The sequence below is a fragment of the Kryptolebias marmoratus genome, linkage group LG20 (assembly GCF_001649575.2).
Source record: "Kryptolebias marmoratus isolate JLee-2015 linkage group LG20, ASM164957v2, whole genome shotgun sequence".
NCBI lineage: Eukaryota > Metazoa > Chordata > Actinopteri > Cyprinodontiformes > Rivulidae > Kryptolebias > Kryptolebias marmoratus.
This window is the reverse complement of record NC_051449.1, coordinates 22,483,507-22,501,754: the sequence shown is the minus strand read 5'-3', so window position 1 is coordinate 22,501,754 and position 18,248 is coordinate 22,483,507. Positions and strand designations below refer to the sequence as shown.

The 18,248-nt window shown below is 39.1% G+C and overlaps 1 protein-coding gene across 2 annotated transcripts in view; it reads right to left on the bottom strand.

Annotated features, from left to right (window-relative positions):
* Positions 1-16,589, bottom strand: part of wls (Wnt ligand secretion mediator) — a 33,497-nt gene extending 16,908 nt beyond the window's left edge. The window contains exons 1-5 of one of the 2 annotated variants that reach the window (XM_017430778.3): positions 16,283-16,589; positions 9,601-9,873; positions 2,696-2,820; positions 1,402-1,563; positions 1,096-1,232 (exon numbers count right to left, since the gene is read on the bottom strand). In XM_017430778.3, coding sequence (XP_017286267.1) covers positions 1,096-1,232; positions 1,402-1,563; positions 2,696-2,820; positions 9,601-9,873; positions 16,283-16,388 — 803 coding nt within the window. In that variant the 5' untranslated portion in view covers positions 16,389-16,589. The remainder of the gene's footprint in view (positions 1-1,095; positions 1,233-1,401; positions 1,564-2,695; positions 2,821-9,600; positions 9,874-16,282) is intronic. The other variant, XM_017430779.3, reaches the window with a different exon arrangement.
* Between the last annotated feature and the right edge of the window lie 1,659 nt (positions 16,590-18,248).

Genomic DNA, 18,248 nt, shown 5'->3' with positions numbered 1-18,248 from the left:
AACACCTTTAAAACATTTGAACAACTGAAAAGGGATTATAAACTTGAGAACAGAGACTTATTTAAATACTTCCAGGTTAGACACTTCTACAATACCAAAATGAAAAAAGGTGTTCCTCCAGAAGGTAATACTATTGTGCAAATTTTCACAAATGCCTATACTAACCTTCCAACTAAAACCGTCTCCAAACTATATAAGGGGTTGCAGAAACATAATGAAAATAACACCTTGAATATTAAGTCAAAATGGGAAAAGGAATTGGGAGTAAGGATTACAGAGGGCGAGTGGCTTTCAATGTGTGTGACACAACAGACATCTACCAGTTCTAAAAGATGGAAGGAATTCGGATGGAAGTGCATAATTAGATACTTTATTACACCTCAAATTATGAGTAGACAGAGAAGAAAAGAACAGCAATGTTGGAGACAATGTGGCCATCAGAATGTCAATCACTCTCATGTGTTTTGGTCTTGCCCTAAGATGGCACTCTACTGGGATGGAATCTGCCAGACTATCGGAATAATTTTGGGGTATGCCACCCCCAAAGACCCCAGAATTTTTCTGCTGGGGCTGATATGCGGAGAAGTGATTCAAAAAGAAGATGAATATCTTTTTAAAATTTTATCAATTGCAAGCAAAAAAGCTATTACACGGTCTTGGCTAAAGAAACTCCCTCCCCAGCTGGACCATTGGTGGGAAGTTGTGGAAGAAATTCACTCTATGGAAAAATTGATGTATCTTTTACATATAAAAGGACGTTTTTACAACAAACGCTGGTCCAAATGGCTGGCATACAGGAGTAAGGAAGCGTAACTATGTGTAACATCTTGTAATGTTCTTTCTTATTCAACTATGAGTCTCTGCCCCATGTTCTGTGTATTGTATGTTTCATTGTAATAATGAAAAATGTTAAATAAAGAGTTTAAAAAAAAAAAAAATCACCTTTGATGTAGGACTGAGCTCTAATTATTTGTATGAGTCAGGAGTAAATGACTGACTGTATGGAGACAAAATTTAAAAAGTGTTAGTGTGAGAGTTACAGGTTCTCCATCGATTCAGGTAAGTGAGAATAAGGCTGTGAAGGAGAAGCCTTACTTTTCCAGCAGGACAGGAGGTCTGGTCATGAGGGTGATGCGTCTCCAGTACCAGATCATAATGATGAGGATGCTAGGTGTGAGGAAGGTCTTCATGGCAAACCAGACCTTGGTGAAGCCTCCATTCTGATGGATGCTCTTGAGGGAAGAAAAAAAAAAAGTTTGTGGTGTGTATATTTTTTTTAGTTGTGAATAGCAGATAATGCTAACAACATAATAGGTCAAAGGTCAAATTTTTCCTTTACATTTTAGAAAACGATGGCCGACTGTGTGCGTCAGCAACAATCAGCACCTCCTGGAAACTTACAATAAGACGAATGTCTTTGATTTCTCCAATGCCAACATTGACCTTCTTGCGCTCATTGACAGGCAGGCGGATGTTGAGAAGATAGTACTTGTGGGCCACACTCCCCAACTCCATGAAAGGCAGATGATCACAATCGTAGTATCGGCCTTCATTCTCATAGGTCTGGACAACACAGGAGGACATATTAACAGGTTAAAACACATTCAACTCCAGAAGAACCGATATGTAGTAAAAACCAACTGGACATTTTAAATCTCTTCAGCTTCTCCTCACTTTGGCCCCTGACACTTTGACAGAGGATAATTTTAGGTGATTTTATGTTGTTTGTTTTCATTATAGGGCTGTTTTAACTTTGGTTTTATGGCTTTTATTTCTATTTTTCTCATAAATTAAGTGACAGCTGTTAGGTCTTATTCTTCTATACAGCACTTTGACGCAGTGTAGTGGTTTAAAGTGTATTATAAATTAAAGGAATGAAGGAGGAAGAAATGCGTGTCACCTGCCATCTTTCATGCCAGAATTATAGACTAAGATCATCTTATGTTGAGAAATGTTGGAGGTGTTTTGTTCAAACCATGAAAATTATGCTAAGCACAATCACATGCAATATCATGCAATCTCTTAGAGCTCAGAGTATGTGTTAGGAATGACTCTTGGCTACTACTACATCAAATTTATCTAAATATCTGCAAAACAAACTGAGTTATAGCCATTTTTGTACTGGCTAATGTCAATTACCAGTGGTGGCCATCTTGAATTGAGTTGACTCTAAAAGTTAATTTGTTGTAGATGTACATCCAATGATTACTTTGAGTTTCAATAAATTCTCCCAATAGGATATTTTGCTAACACTAGGACAGCATTGATTCCAACAGTTATTGTGAGCATATTAAGTAACAATCCATTTGGCCCTTTGGCAGTAGCAACAATAAAGCAGACACTTGCGTATTGTGTGAGAACAATTTCATTATTCCCACTCTGCAAATTGGTAAATACACTAGACTGTATAAAGACTACACGGTATGTGCTTACACTTCACTTTGAAGTCAAAGATTTTAGAAATCTGAAAGATTATAATAAAAAACTACAGGATACTAGCCCACTCACTTCAAAAAGTGACAGACTGAAACACACTGACTAAAAAATACCAATCAATACAAATTTTCTATTAATTTCAAACTACAAAGTACTTAAACATTGCATCAATAGAATATTTTGTTCTTATTCCAAAACCTAAACCAGTAAAAGAACCACTGGAAGCTATAAAAAACTGTTTCCAGCATGGCTTCCCTACCTTAGGAAGAGATAAGTTACAGTGGAGTTTCCTCTGTTCAACAGAATGAACCATCTCCTTCCACTCACTGAACATGTCATCTCTGTAGGCCAGGCCAACATCAACGGTAACAACTGCTCCTTCCTCTAGAAAAAAATATTAGTAAAAATCATCACAATTAACTCCAATATTAATACAACACATAGACAGACCAGACTGAGATGGTTTGGACATGTGCAGAGGGACAGTGGGTATATTGGTAGAAGGATGTTAGTTATGCAGCTGCCAGGAAAAAGACAAAGAGGAGATATATGGATGCAGTCAGAGAGGACATGGAGGTAGTTGGATTGAGGACAGAGGACACAGAAGACAGAGTTAGATGGAGGAGGATGACTTGCTGTGGAGACCCCTGAAAAGGGTACAGCTGAAAGAAAAAGAAGAAGAAGAAAACACATCATATCACGTCTTCTATTCATTTAGGGGCAGTTCAAATTTCAATAGACACCAAAAAATAATATTCTAATCTTAAACTTTTAAAGCAGGAAACTCTTTATTGTGCTTCTGAAATCATTCCTTAATTAAAAGCCTTGCAGTCCTTAAAGGAATCCATACAGCCCACCACTCTTCATGACAGAATTTTACACGAAGATCATCTTTTGTTGAGAAATGAGCTGTAGCCGTTTTGGTCAAATCTTAAAAAAATAAATTGATGCAAGATGTTGTTCTCAGAGTGTGTGTTGTGAATGACTCCCAGCTACTACCACATCTAATTTTAGTTCAATATCTATAAATGTGACTGTGATGGCCATTTTCATGATTGCTAGTGTGGATTAGCTGTGGCGGTCACTTTGAACTGGATTGACCGTTTGATATCTATGTCCAGCAGTCTGTGTGAGAGGCAGGATAGACCCTGGACAGGTTGAAAGTTCATCATAGGGACACCGGGACGTGTGATGAGCACGGTATCTGAATCTGCACATAGCCACGGCTGCAAAGGCTGTAATAAAGTCACATTTTGCTTCTGCTGTTATGTTTTCATGAGGAACAGTTTGCTGGAGTGAAGACTAATGTCTCACCTTCTGTTTGATCTTATGGTCACACAATTTCCTTGTGCCATCCCAGTCATTTTCAGTATGTACAAACAAAACCTACGGGAAACTTATTCTCACAAATCACACGCATTGTTCGGACTTTTCTGTTTCAAACTTTTTTCTTGGTTTTAAATATTATTTCTAAATGCAGCAGATTCGGTTTAGTGATAGAGGGACTGGATAGCCTGTAAAAGCAACCCTAGCACCCTGTACCCTCACAGCACTCCCCACAGAATACGTCAGGGAACTCGGTCATAAGCCTTTTCTAGATCCATCAATCACATGTAGACTGGAGAGTCGAACTCCTATGATCCCCCCAGTCTTTCTTTATGGCCTCTCCAAATTCCTCCCACACCTTAGATCTGCTTCAGCAGTAACAGAACTTTGCAAGATAGTCAAAGTTTTTAAACTCACCTGTCAAAGGTCACAATGTTCTGACTGATCAGTGTACTGTTGCCTGCTGTGTGACGATAACCCATCTTTAATCATCACACAGAATTAGGTCCTGGTGACAGACAGCCTTGGCCTTTTTATTAGCAGTCTGGCACTTACGTTGACATTGAATGACTTACAATTTTATGAAAAATATAGTATGAATTTATTTTGTCTTAAAAGTTTATTATTCATGAAAGCTCAAACTATCTGAGAAAATATGTGGTTCTTAAATTACAAACAGGTGAAACAGTCACATATATGGGATCTTTAAAAGGCATCCACATATATTCAATTATTCAGCCTGCTCTCTCCACAGCGACCCATATTTGTATTTTTTTATGCTTGACATAAATCTTAACTACACCTCAAGCTGGCTTTCAACATCCCAACCCAGCAAGTTATTAACTATGAAAACTGCATCTTTAGATCACATTTCAAAGCCAAGTGTCCTCTCCTCCAGCCCTCCAGAGTGCCTCTCATGCTGCAACGCAACAAACTGGAATAAACAGAAAGAAACTCAGCAGCCTGAGCTGAAAGAAAAAGAGACAAAGAGAAGAGAGAGGAAGGGGAGCCAGATGAGAACTGGCAGCCGAGTATCTCTGTAATGCCCTCCGCTTTGCCATTGGTGGAGCAGGACGCCCTCAAATATCAGCTCACTTCATGCAGACATTCCTCTCCGACTCAACAGCCATTGCCACGGAAACTAAGCCTCCTCAGCAGATGTGTTATTGCTGGACATTGGCCAAGGGGTGCTTGGTGACTGGGTGGAGTGGTTAATAAAAGAGATGAAGGTTGCTAAAAAAAAAAAAAATAATTTAGGAAAATATGCCTTTGTCTTTGTTTACTAGAAAGCTACATTTGCCTAACATTGACACCAAGTGTTCTGGTCAGGATTAGAAAAGCGAGTCTGTCATACACCTGATACAAACTTGTTTAGCTTTATTGTAAATGTTGTCTCTGAGATAAATACTGTCCTGGAATCTGAAGTCTGAAGTCAACACTGTTTAGTTTAGGAATCAGTTTTTAAGAAAGAATTCTAAATAAATTTCAGTGGTTGGAATAAAATGCTAGCCTGAAACATTAGGCCTGAGGCCCCATTCAGACCCGATGCTAACACACATCCTGAGTGATCCGTTTACATTTGGGCCGCACTAAATACAGGTGTGAACGCTCTCAACTCAAACTGAAAACTGTCAGGTGGGGTCATGTCAGGCAGCAGAGGGTTTTCTTTGACAATAGTCATCTTTGTAAAAACTGTTGCAGGGTTTCCCCCAGTGTATTATAAGCCTAGCGGGCCGCCAGGCTTTTCCTCCCCCGCCGCCAGGCTAAGCTCCGCTTGTTTATTGTAAATACATCATTTTTTTATACACGGTTTTTTTTCCCCACTCGCACCCCCAAAACCGCTACCTTTCAGGTAGATTTATACTTGAAGCATCAATCACCGCGCAACGGTATGTGCGCCAACAGTGACGCAATCGTGCTGTCCCCGCCCCTGAGGAGAGGCCCCGCGCGGTGTTACTTCACGTGGTAACTTTGCGCGGACGGTACGCACCACGCTCTATTTAAAATGGACGATTTTGCTGCTCTAGCAGAGCTTGTTCGCCTGTATCAATATTTATATGATCCGTCTGTGAGAGAGCTACAGCAATAAACATAGAATGAACGGGTTTAACCAAAAATGGTTAGTTGAGCCAAAATTCAGCGGGTGGCTTTACAAGACCAAATATGGTAAGCATGTTTTGTACTTAGTGAAAATATTAATATGACGCGTGCTCAGGGACGTGTGGTCAGGGGAGGCAGGTGAGGCAGATCCTCACCTGTTATCATGACAAGAAAAAAAAAAGATAAAATGAATATTAATATTTGTTCACTGATCTTTATGTATGACTAATTTTCAAACATTTTTATAGTCAAAATTGCTGAAATCGCTTCAAATATTTCCTGTTCAAATACGAGGGTGAAACGCGAGGTGCCGCAGCAACGAGCCTCACCTCACCTCTGAAAGCGCAATCCATCACAAACTGGGTTGATACATGCAATTGGCCCGTGCCTGTTGCCGTATTGCTGCATGTCGCCAATATAATGGCTTATATACCCTGATTTTCCACAGTCTGGCTAATGTCTTTAACCATTTACGTTTAATGTTTGTTAGTGACATATTTAGTTTTGCTGATGGGACATAAAACCGCAGTGAAAAGGCACAGGGTGAGGCAGGCAGTACTTTGCCGCACTGAAGGGGGCGCACGTGAGCCAACGGGAGCTTGTTGCTGCTGTCCTTTCACGCAGAGGTGAGTGAGAGTCACGTGCACTGCTGCCAGTCGTTAAGTTTTGTGTTTTGCTCCGTCGGACTGCCAAAACGGTAATTGTAACGTTTTTTTCTTATCTTATCTTTAATACATACCTTACGTGTGTTGGTGCTTTGTTTGCACTTTTTCATTTATGTTAATTTAATTTATTTGTAAATGTGACTTAAATGAGGATTCAAATTAGGTGCAAACAATTTTAATTGTATTTTTGTTTTAAAAAGTATTTCAAAAGTGCTTTTTTGTAAAACTGTAGTTGTGTAAGTATTTGACACAAATATCTTACAATATCAAATTATAAAAAGCCATATTTTCAACTTTCTGTCAACTTTAATCTTTTTTTTTTTATTAAATCCCGGTCAGCCAGCGATCGGCCGGCAAACAGCCACCTACCACCGGGCTTAGCCTCTTTTCTGGGGAAACCCTGACTGTTGTATTATGGTTTTGAGTACTTGTTTTACTTCTGCCAACAGTGCAGTGCAGCTTCCATCATATGATCTATGTTCATCTCTCATGTTGTACGGCAAGGCTCTTCTGCTAATTTATCATGATGTTATGAGAATCCTGTTAAAAGTGAATTCCCCCCCTAAAATCAGCAAAATAGTTGTCTCATCTGCAGCAACAGGCTGGACAAATCTTCAGGGGTACAAACCAAACCTGTAATTTTATTGTTTCCAAAAATATTAAAAAAGAACTGGAGGTTTAAATTAATAGCAGGAATTAGATAATTTTTCATGTCAGGTTTGTAGCTACTACTGATGGTATAGTTTAGTGAGGTTTCTCAAATTGGCTCTGCTGGGGTCAGCCACAGAGACGCCGCCACCAATATTTGGGGGAATGGCAATCACATTTTGTCTGTCTCCCTTTCAGCCAAAATAATAACAAGAGACTGATTCAGATCCATATTTTGTTAGCATATTTTGAGCATACAGCAGGATATATTTTATAACATTTACCTGAATGATCCTGCATGAACAGGACATAGAAAGCGACCAAAGCTAAGAATGCGATGTGCCCCTCTGCCTTGATTTGGACAGAAACTGTTTAAATGATTGGCACAAAGGATTTATAGCAATTTATTAGAACTCCTGAGTGTTTTGTCTAAAAAACGCCTTAGAAATTGTCAGCATTTTAATGGAGACAGTCTTTATAAAATTTTGTTGTTTGCTCAATTTGTTCATGTGTTTATGAATATTACTGATAATAATTGCATTCTAAGTTGTCAACACACTTCATTAAGTACTGTATGTTTGCAGTTTTTACAGTAAAAAAAAACTAAGAATTTTCCACTCTGATTCTGTTTGTTGTTTGATTTTAGGTCTGTTGTGTTAATGCAGGAGGTCAAAAGTAAAAAATGACTTGAAAATCACACTTGGGAGGTTGTGCTGAAAAAAATGACTCCAAACATGGCAGGTTAAACCACTATTAGGAAGAAATATGAAGGAAATTTAAAATAGTCCAAAAACGTCCAGTTTCACCCTAGACCCTAGAGCACACGTGTCAAACTCAAGGCCCGCGGGCCAGATCCGGCCCTCTGTAACATTTCCTCTGGCCCCCAAGATAGCGTTTCATTAGGTCCAGTCCTCTAGTCTGGGACAGATTGAGTCTCTGATTCTTATTTTGCTTTAAAAACTGAGCCTAATTAGTGAAGTTTTCTCTCGACAGTGACTTAGAAGCCAACAATATATAGTTTTAATTTCTGTATGATCAGGTTTTTGTTGAAGGCTTTATAAAAAAAATCTGTTTTAATGTTAAAAAATTAATTTAAAAGCTTAGTTAGGTGTAAGAAATGACGGCTAATGACGTGCTTTCTGAAGTTTGATCTATTTGTCTGTGTTCATTAAAGTATGTTTGCTCTAAATTCTGTATAATCTGTAGCTGCACCCAGCACCTCTACATGTCCCTGACTGCCTTCGTCCTAAAGGGTCCTAAACACCTTTTTCTAAATCCAAAGCAAAAAGAGTATCTGCAACAGTCTGAGTGCACATTAGAGTCCTCTTCACAGGTAAATGTCTCATTTGGTAAAATATTCATAATCTTAAGCAACAGCAACAAGCTTTGAAAGAGAGTTTCAATCTTCATACATCTTTTTAAAGCTTGAAACTTAAAAATAAACTGTATTTACAACTCTCTCTCTCTCCATTGTTTTTATATGACGACATTTTTTGAAAATGTGAAACCTCAAACACCTCAATTCAGAATGCACCTAGAAAATATTAAATTAAAAAAACAAATTAGTCTGCAGCATCTGGCAACAAGATTTGTCAGTGGATTTGGCTGCATCACTAATTTGTTTGTCCGTGAGCCAAACCTGTAAACAACTCAGAAACTCTGAACACATTTCTACTGAAGCCAAGAATGTGAGCAAAGAAACAATCCTAGTGACTATGGTCTGCATGGTGCTTTGAGCGTTTACAGAAGCTAGAACTAAGGAAAAACTATCCAGCTGAAAAAAACGTTCATATAGGATCACTTCCTGGATTTATGAGGTTTAAACTGAGACAGTTTGGATGGAAAGGCATGAACTGAAAGCCAAAGAGACAATACTCCACATTATTTCTCTTAAGTATGTCAGACAAGAATGTCAACAAATACTGACGTTTGATGAGGATATAGAAAAACATTCATTCATTGTTGTTTGTTCATTTACAATATAAAAAAAAAATCAAATCCACCAAAGTAAAAATATGCCAAATGTTATAAAATAATAAGAACATAAATATAAAAATTAAACAGGATTCCTTTCAAAAAAAAATGAAGACTTCATGCAATGTTGGAGGAACTGCACTGAGTGATTACATATGGCAAAGACTGAAGAATTCAAAGAATATCTTAGTCACAATGTGAGACTTTGCAAACATTTTATCTTAGATTGTGGAACTAAAACAAATTTGTGAGAAAAAATATTGACATAACTCCAGATATGGGGAAAAAAAACATGCAGCAGACGCAGAACAAGAACTGGCGCTTTTAACAATCCAAGTTAGTCCTTGTTCATTATAACCTCCTACACTATTTATAAAGCCATGGCCTGAGGGAGGAACATAAGACAGGTTGTTCCATTTGTTTAGAAAAACTCAAGTTACTGTTTTCTTACCTATCTGGTTGTGCATCTTAAATGCGATGTCAAACTGCAGGATGACCAGCATGAACTGGAACCACGGGCTCATCTCCATGTTTTGCATAGGAATGTGGACAGCAAATACAATGTTGTTGGCCTCGATCCTCTTCGCCATGGCCTCGTCGAAGGACCGGATCTTGTCACACAGGTTAGGACCCCAGGGCATGAACCACTTTGTGTCTTCTCTGTGTTTGCTCGCGTCCACACATTTTGTGGCCATGTAGTTGACTGAGGTGGTGGGGCTGGGAGCTGATGAGACAGAGATGTTAAGGTGAAATGACATACTTCTGAGATTTTCAGAAACAATACTACTGTTGAGCAGCTATGTCTGCAAGGACAGAGTAATGAATTACCTCTTCATGCCAGTGAGTGGAAGCAGACAGCCCACTATAACCCAACTGGCCACCCCCACTAGTGCCATCACAGTTTTACACAAATATATTTAAATGTATAAAGTATGCAGCCTAAACTGAGGTTTTTCATGGATAATTTTCAGATGTCCAAGTGCAAATGAATGCAGCTTCCCCAGAGCCAGGCAAAGAAATGTGATGAGACCAGCAGTGTTTATTGATGAAGTATAATTAGAGGTGCAGTGGTACATGTATTTGTGCGAGGAAGGTTCTGTACATACAGTTTGGATGGGTACAGTGAGCTGACAATGAATACGTCAGTCAGAGGTGATCAACGCCCCCAGTGTGGGAAAATCTTTTATTTGTTTGCAGTTGTACCCTTTGAGACATATGATGAGTAAAGACAGGAGCCAGAAGTTGAAGACACTGCGGAAGAGCACCCACTTGTGTCTGGCTGCAGTACAAGTTTTAAGTCCTGCCTCTCACACTTTAGATAATCTTTTTCAGCCCTTGATTTTTATTGATTCACACAGTTCTTACTTCCCTTGTTTCTGAATCGTGGAATATACTTTTTTTTTTATATGTTCAGTTTCAATTAGTTATTTGAGGCTCTAAGAAGAGTGTTGTGTTACACTGTGATTGACACTGTCACAAGCTGTTGGCAAACTGGGAGGGTGTGGAGGCAGGATTTACGTATGGAGGGTACAGCCATATGCCCCGAGTACACAGCCTCCAGCTCCAAAAATACAGCATGGCGGCACTGGAAATAAAATGGCATTTTGGCTTCGATTTTGAGCAACAGGAGGAAGTAGAAATGCTTTGCACATCCATATTAAGGTTGATAGTTTATCGAACCATGACCCTCATACCAAGGTACGTACTGAACCGTGACTTAGCCGTACTGTTACACCCCTCTGTTTAATGATTCAACGGCACTGCATAAGACATGAAACAACACGTGTGAGTAAACTGAAACAAAGTTAGTCTGACTGCTGTTTAGAGATGCTGATGGACACCAACAGTTGAATTGGCACTAACAATTGATTGTTAATCTGAACCCCTGGGGAAATTTAATAATGAAGTTAAACCGTGAGTCCAGCAGCACCCTGAGCCCTCCTGCTTCCACTGCAGTGTGACCAGAATAATGGCTGTCCCCTCGGCCTGCCTGACCTCATGCCGTGCTGCCGGGTTTGTGGGGAAACAAGGGCAGAAAACCCCCTTTCTTCTCAATTACCCCTGCAGCCCCCGGCCACAGAGCAAACACAAAGGAATCTGGCTTCATTAAAACCATCTCAGCCAGGAAAGAACCAAACAAGCTAATTTATCAGGAGTGTAGGGGTGAGGGGGAGGGAGCTGGGGAAGCACAGACGGAATAAAGACAGAGCTCTTTGAAGAAATGCATGTCAGCTGGCACCTTTTATGCTCGTTTGAAACTAAGAATATCATGTGCTGAGTTATAGCCCATTTGGTCAGACCTTGTAAATAACATGATGTGTTGTGAATGACTCAGCTACTACCACACCAGGTTTTAGTTCAATATTTGTAAAACTGGCTATAGGGTTTTGTTTATGTTTCCTAATGTTAGCTATTTGTGGCAGCCATCTTAAAGTGGGTTGAATTTTATCTGTTGAAGTTGGACACTAGTAATTAATTTTTGAAAGTTTCAATAAAATAATTTGTGTTTTTTGAGATATTTTGCCAATTACCAAAATAGTCATTAAGGATAGGAAGTACAAAACTATCTTTTTAAAATTAGCTATTATAAGATTACAGAAATAAGATTACTATCGACAAGTCTGGCATAAACATAAAAGTCATTTTGAGTGTTATTAAAAACAGTGTTATGGATTTTCTATGATGCATTTAAGATAAAAAAAATAGTAAGTGAGTTTAATAGTTATTTTGTTAATGTAAGACCAAATTTGGAGAAAAAAAGGGTCAAACTATAAACCTGTGTTTTTGTTGCCTCTGTTTTTTAAAATCCTTAAGAATTATTTGTAAAAAGACTCCATAACTTTATAGAGAAACACAAATTACTAAGTGATCATCAATATGGGTTGAGGAGTAATCAATTAACATCTCTATCTGAGATGAAATTTATATAAAAATATTTCAACAGCTGTACTTTAGATTCACTACGCTGTGAGTGTGTTTATTGATTTATGTAAAGCTTTTAACACAACTGATCATTTGCTGCTCCTACATAAATATGAACAATATGGAAGAAGAGGTGTTATAAATCAGTGTTTAAAAGTTTCTAAATGATAGGTTTCAATATGTAAAAATCACTAATACAGAAGCACAGTTAAGAATAGCCTGTGGTGTACCACAAGGTCCAATATTGGGGACTAAAACTATTTATAATGTACATAAATTATATATGTTCTCTATCTAAGTCAAAACTACAATGTTTGCAGATGTTATCAACTTCAGCACAGGAGGACATTAAAAGAATCAGTTAAAACAGTAGAAACTGAACCGATTATGGTTTGATGTCAATAAGTCGTCTGTTCATGAAAAAAAACCTAAATCTATATAGTTCGGTGGTGGTAGGGACAACTCTGATATAATTCATAAGTTAAATGGAGTTGAAAGAGTCTTTGAAACTAAATGTTTAGGTGTGATTACAGATGATAAACTCTGTCACATACAGATTCTGTTAAACAGAAATGATCTAATCTGTAGGTATTTTGCACAGAGTTAGAAATTCATTGGATGTGAAATGTTTGCATACATTGTACTGCTGTTTAAGTTGTGGTAAAAGTTGGAAAAATGTTTATAAAACAAATATATAGACCCAAAAATCAAACTTCATCATCTTCAACTATCAGAATAATAGACAAAGCCTACTTTAATGAACAAATAAACGTTTTTTATTTGCCCCAGATTGTTAAAATTTACAGATAATGCTTTTTTAAAGACAACAGAGTTTGTTTATCATGTGGTTAATAATAACCTTCCCGCTTCTATTCAGTCTTTTTTTTAATTAAGAAGAGAACAATATAATTTATGAGGGTTATTTATATTTAAAGGTTGTCCAGCCAGAACTAGTGTTAAATATAGATGTGTTTCAGTTCTGGGAGTTAAATTATGGAATGGATTTAGTGATGAGATGAGAACTAAGAAATCAGTATTTGCGTTTAAAAAAAATTGAAACAATTATGGATTATAATGTTAAGATATGTTTGTTGTGAAGATTGTGTATTTAAGATCAGGGAAAATGTTTACTGAGTTTGTTTTTTTGTCTGTTTGTTAAGATAAAACAAGAAAGAACTGAGCTCCTGCCTGATTTATGCTTATCTTGTTTGCTACGGTTGTGTCCTTTTACTCTGGACATTTGTCAGTTTTTACTGCTATAAATTTCTCTTGTTTATGTGATGTAGTGATGACGTGAGAGGAGGCCTTTAGAAGCTTCAGGCTCACTCTTCATCCTTTTTCAGACTGCTTGCATTACTTATCTTGGACTTTGCTAATCAGGTTTTTTGTTTGTTTTTCTTTTTTGTTTGTTTTAACATTACTGTTTTTTACCCTACAGTTTGAAAAATAAAGCATACATTCATTCATACAGTGTTAACTAACAGTTATTAGTTAAGCAAAGATATTGTGCGATGTGTAGTGCTCAGTGTATATGTTGTGAACTCTCAGCTACTACCACACCAGGTTTTAGTTCATGTTTGTACAACTGGCTGATTAATAAATGTGTTTCCTAATATCAGTTGGCTGTGACAGTTCATGAGATATTTTGCTAACAGACAGAGAGAGTTGACTCCAGTAAATAATGGCAAGGTTTTAATACTACATCTTTCACAATCAATCAATGCTCAAAGTTAGGCCTTTCACGGTAACAAATTTTGCTGGACGATTAATTGTCTCAGAAATTATTGCGATAAACGATAATATCGTTTGGAGGTCGTTTTAAACTAATGTAATGATAATAATATAATAGTGCAAGTACATCCTCTCAAAGATTAATAAACAAAACCTACATTCCACCAAAACAGTACGAATTATTAAGTCTAAATTGCCCTTCAAACAGTAACAATCCTTAGTTTTATATAGAGAAGACAGACAAAACTGACCGTTTTATAAACAAAAAGTGCAAACTAACAAAAGCACAAATGTGACACAACAGCTCGCAAAGGTTCAGCGATTCCTCGATCATTTGGTTTGAATCCAAAGTGCTCCCACACCGCTGCTGTTACTTCCAGCTTGAAACCAATTCCATTTTGTTTTAGCTTGCTAACTCCTAGCGGGGGCTAATGCTGCAGAGGTACAAGCCGAGGCGCCTGGGCTGGCTACCTGAGGTGATAGGCCACACCCCCTTATGCTAAGAGAAAGGGAGCTGTCAGTGAAGAGCACCGGAGCCGTTTGTCCTCCAGTGTCTTCAGTAGAAAGAGAGAGAGACACGAAGAAACGATAACGCCGATAAATAAAAAATTTCAGACCTCATTTTAATTTATCGTGCGATTAACTGATTTATCGTTTATCACTACAGGCCTACTCAAAGTATGTGTTGAGCATAACTCAGATACTATCACACCAAATTTGACACCAACATCTTTAAAATTAGCTGAGTTGTGGCAGCCATCTTGGATGGGGTTGAAAACAAATGTTAAGCAGCTGGCGACGTACATCCAATGATTACTTTGAGAGTTTAGTTAAAACCAGTCCACTGGTTATTGGGATATTTTGCTCACATTACAGACAAATGAACACAATTAAACCTTTTTTGCTTTCTGGCAACGAGTGACAAAAAACGGCTGAAAGATGTTTCCAGATTCAGCTCCAAACAAACATGGGCATGTTTCACAAAAGCTCAACCTCTGACAACTGTGCTTCAGAGTAGATGTGTGTGTGTATGAGTGAAAATAGAAAAGAAATGAGAACAAGTGGGTGGGTGGATTTGAGGAAACTTGACAGCAACTCCTATTCAGACCTCAAGGCAAAATTCAACTTTGACAGTTGGTGTGTGTGTGTGTGTGCACAAATGTCTGTCTCGGAGCTAATAGAACCAGAGAAGGTAAAGAGAACAAAGCATAAATACTCAGCCTGAAAGGAGAGGGGGATTTGTGGAGAAGAGCAGAGTCACATGGGGGAGTAAAAGGTAGGTAGAGATGTTGCCTGGGGGCCCCACACAGCAGACAGACAATATGTATGGGAGGAGGAGGAGGAGGAGGAGGAGACAGAGGGAGTAGAACATTTGAGTTTTTATCAATTACAAGCCTAGCATTCCTTGAGGGAATGCATATTGCCTGCCGCCTTTCATAATGTCACACAGAGTGTGTGTTGTGAATGAATCTCAGCTAATAACATCCAATTTTAGCTCAATTCATGTTCAACTTATAGCCATTTCTGTGTTGGCTAATGTCAATTAGCTGTAGCGGCCATCTTGAACTGCGTTGCCTTCAAAGGCTAATAAGTTACAGAAGTACATCCAGGGATTATTTCCTTGAAGTTTCATTAAAACAGTAGTTTGAGATATTTTGCTAACAGACCGACAGAATTGACTCCAAGCTGTTAATGGCAAAAGATCTGTTACCACTCAGAGTATGTGTTGGGGCTCAGTCTTAGCTACTACCACACCAGATTTTAGCTCAATGTGTAGAAAAATGTGACCATTTCTGTGCTTTTTAAAGGTCAGATGGCCGTGGCGGCCATCTTGAATGGGGTTCACTCCAAAAGTTGAACAGATGTACATGTGCACCCGATGACTGCTCTCTGGAAGTCTCAATAAAATCTGCCCGGTGGTTTTCGAGATATTATGGAAACACGCACACGCAGACACGCGCAAAAAAACATTATCTTCCGCCTTCGCCTTTCAGCGGCGTGCAATAAAACACACACACACACACACACACACAAAAGGCCGGGTGTTTGAGCACTTAGGTGTAAAAACCATGGAGAAGAGCCCCGAAAGGCTCCTGTCCTCGTGTTTATCCGGAGAAGCGGCGGCAGCGGCAGCGGCCGGGGGTCACCTGGATATGCGGCACTGATTTAGCGGAGGCAGGCTGCTCTCCCGCCGCGGCTGTGCGCAGTTCGGCTCCGGGGCGGAGAAAAGTTGGCTCCCGCCGCCTCTCGTCTCCGGGAGGACGCATTTTACCGACCGACTGAGGCGAATTCAACCAACACAAACTTGGGATTTTGACTTTGCTCCTTTTGTTTTATCCGTTTACATTTTAACGTAAAAAAATTCAACAGGCACGCGCGCACTCACACGCCAGCGGACGCTAAAAAAAGTCAGACGAAGAAGAAAATAACGTACCAATTTAAAAGAAAATAAAAAACAAAAAAGAAGAAGAAAAACTTACCAATTAAACCGCCGACCATGAAGGCAAGCGCCTGGAACAAAAGCAGAGTAACTCCCACTATCACCAACTTTTTGGTGCTCATATTTTCAATAATAGCCCCCGCCATCGTGAAGGTACCGCTGGGTCTCAAAATGCCACAACGAGCGAGAAACAAACAATACAGTGGAGGGAAGGGTGCAAAAATGTTGCATCAACGGCAAAACGGGAAGACGAGCTGGGCCCCCTCCACAGCTCTGCTCCTGCCTTTCAACTTCGAAGGAGGAGAAAAAAAAAAACAGGAGTCACATGACCGCAGAGAGTGGAGCTTTTTCCTGCCAGACCGGGGGATGATGTGTGGAGCGCCGCCGCACTGCACGCGGGGCTGGGAATGCAGGTTCCCGTGTCCCTGGATGCTGGTGACGGCGCCCCCGTGGCTCCAGGACGGCCTGCAGTGTGTGTGTGTGTGTGTGTGTGTGTGTGTCGGGGGGGGGGGGCAGGGTCCCAACAATACACATGCACTAAAACTGGTTTCCAACGCACACTGATGTGTCAGGAAATCTGTTCCTGTGCTTAAATAATACGTCTAACTGCTACGTTTTTTTCAATATAATAAAAATGTGATTTAATTTACAGTATATTTATATTTAATCAAAGCTAAACAAACTGGAAGCACTCTGCCAAGGTCTTAGGGTCACTGATGCCACTGAACCTTTGTATGACCAGGATCACCATTAAAATTTCATCACTTTTTTTGTGACAACCTCAACATTTCCTGAAAAAAATCATCAAAATCTGTTCATTAGTTTGTAAGTAATCTTGCTGCTAACAAACGGACGGACAAACAGACCAATGCTACCCCGAAAACAACCTCCTTGACAGGAATAGTATTAATCAACCAGTCCTTCTTATTCACAGGCAGCTCAAATGGTTGGATTTTATTTGTAGCTTCAGGGTTTGTAGATTGTTAACAGGACAGATCAGAGTTCATCTTTTACTTGGATAAATACATCATCACAATCACATCACAGCCCTGTCACTACAGTGGCAGGTTATTTACAGCTTCCATCTCTTCTTATATATAATAAACTAATTTAAAAACAAACCTAAACAAGGTTTTAACAAGGGGGTCACCCTTGACCTTTGACCCCATTTTCTTTAAATCAATAAGGATTATGCTTGACCTATGAGGTGTCCAGCTGTGCAGTTTGACATTCCTACATTACACTGTTGCAGAGTTAGAGCACTAGGTCAACTGTGATGTTGACCTTTGATGCCATGACCTTGAAATCAATAGTGATCACCCCTGACCTAAGAGGTGTCCAGCTGTGGAGTTTAACACTCCTGTTATCCAGCTGCAGAGTCAGAGCACAGGCTCATCTGTGATCTTAACCTTTGACCTAATCACCACCAAAATTTAATCCCTTGTTTCTTGTACCATATTTGGCGTTTCCTGAAAATGTCATGAAATCCACGTTGGACCCAAGCAGCAACATCCAACTTGATGGAGCTGCAGCAGTTTGGTCATGAAGAACAGACAGAAACTTCAGATGTTAGATGGGCAAAGATCATAAAGACAAACATGAAAAGACTTGATGCTGGAACTGCTGCAGAAGGTGGAGACGCAAATACTGGCTTTGGGTGGGTCATAGTTGTGCACATTCAAGTTAAAATTTTGTCTTGTTTCTTTCATAATAAAAATATTGTGCATGTATAAAGTGGATCTTATTAGGACACCAACCCCCCAGATTTCCTTTTAAATTACAGATCAAACCAGAGAGAATGCCAAGGAGGTGAAAACTTTTTCAATCCACTATATCTCTGTCACGTCTCTGATTTTTAAGCCCACTATTAAGAATAGTTTTAAGATATGACCTGAAAATCTTATTAGATGAATAAATTCTTATCGTGGACTTCATTTAATATGTGTTATATTTTTCTCAGAATATGATGAAGGGGTTTTATTACACTGGAACCGAGATGAAGTATG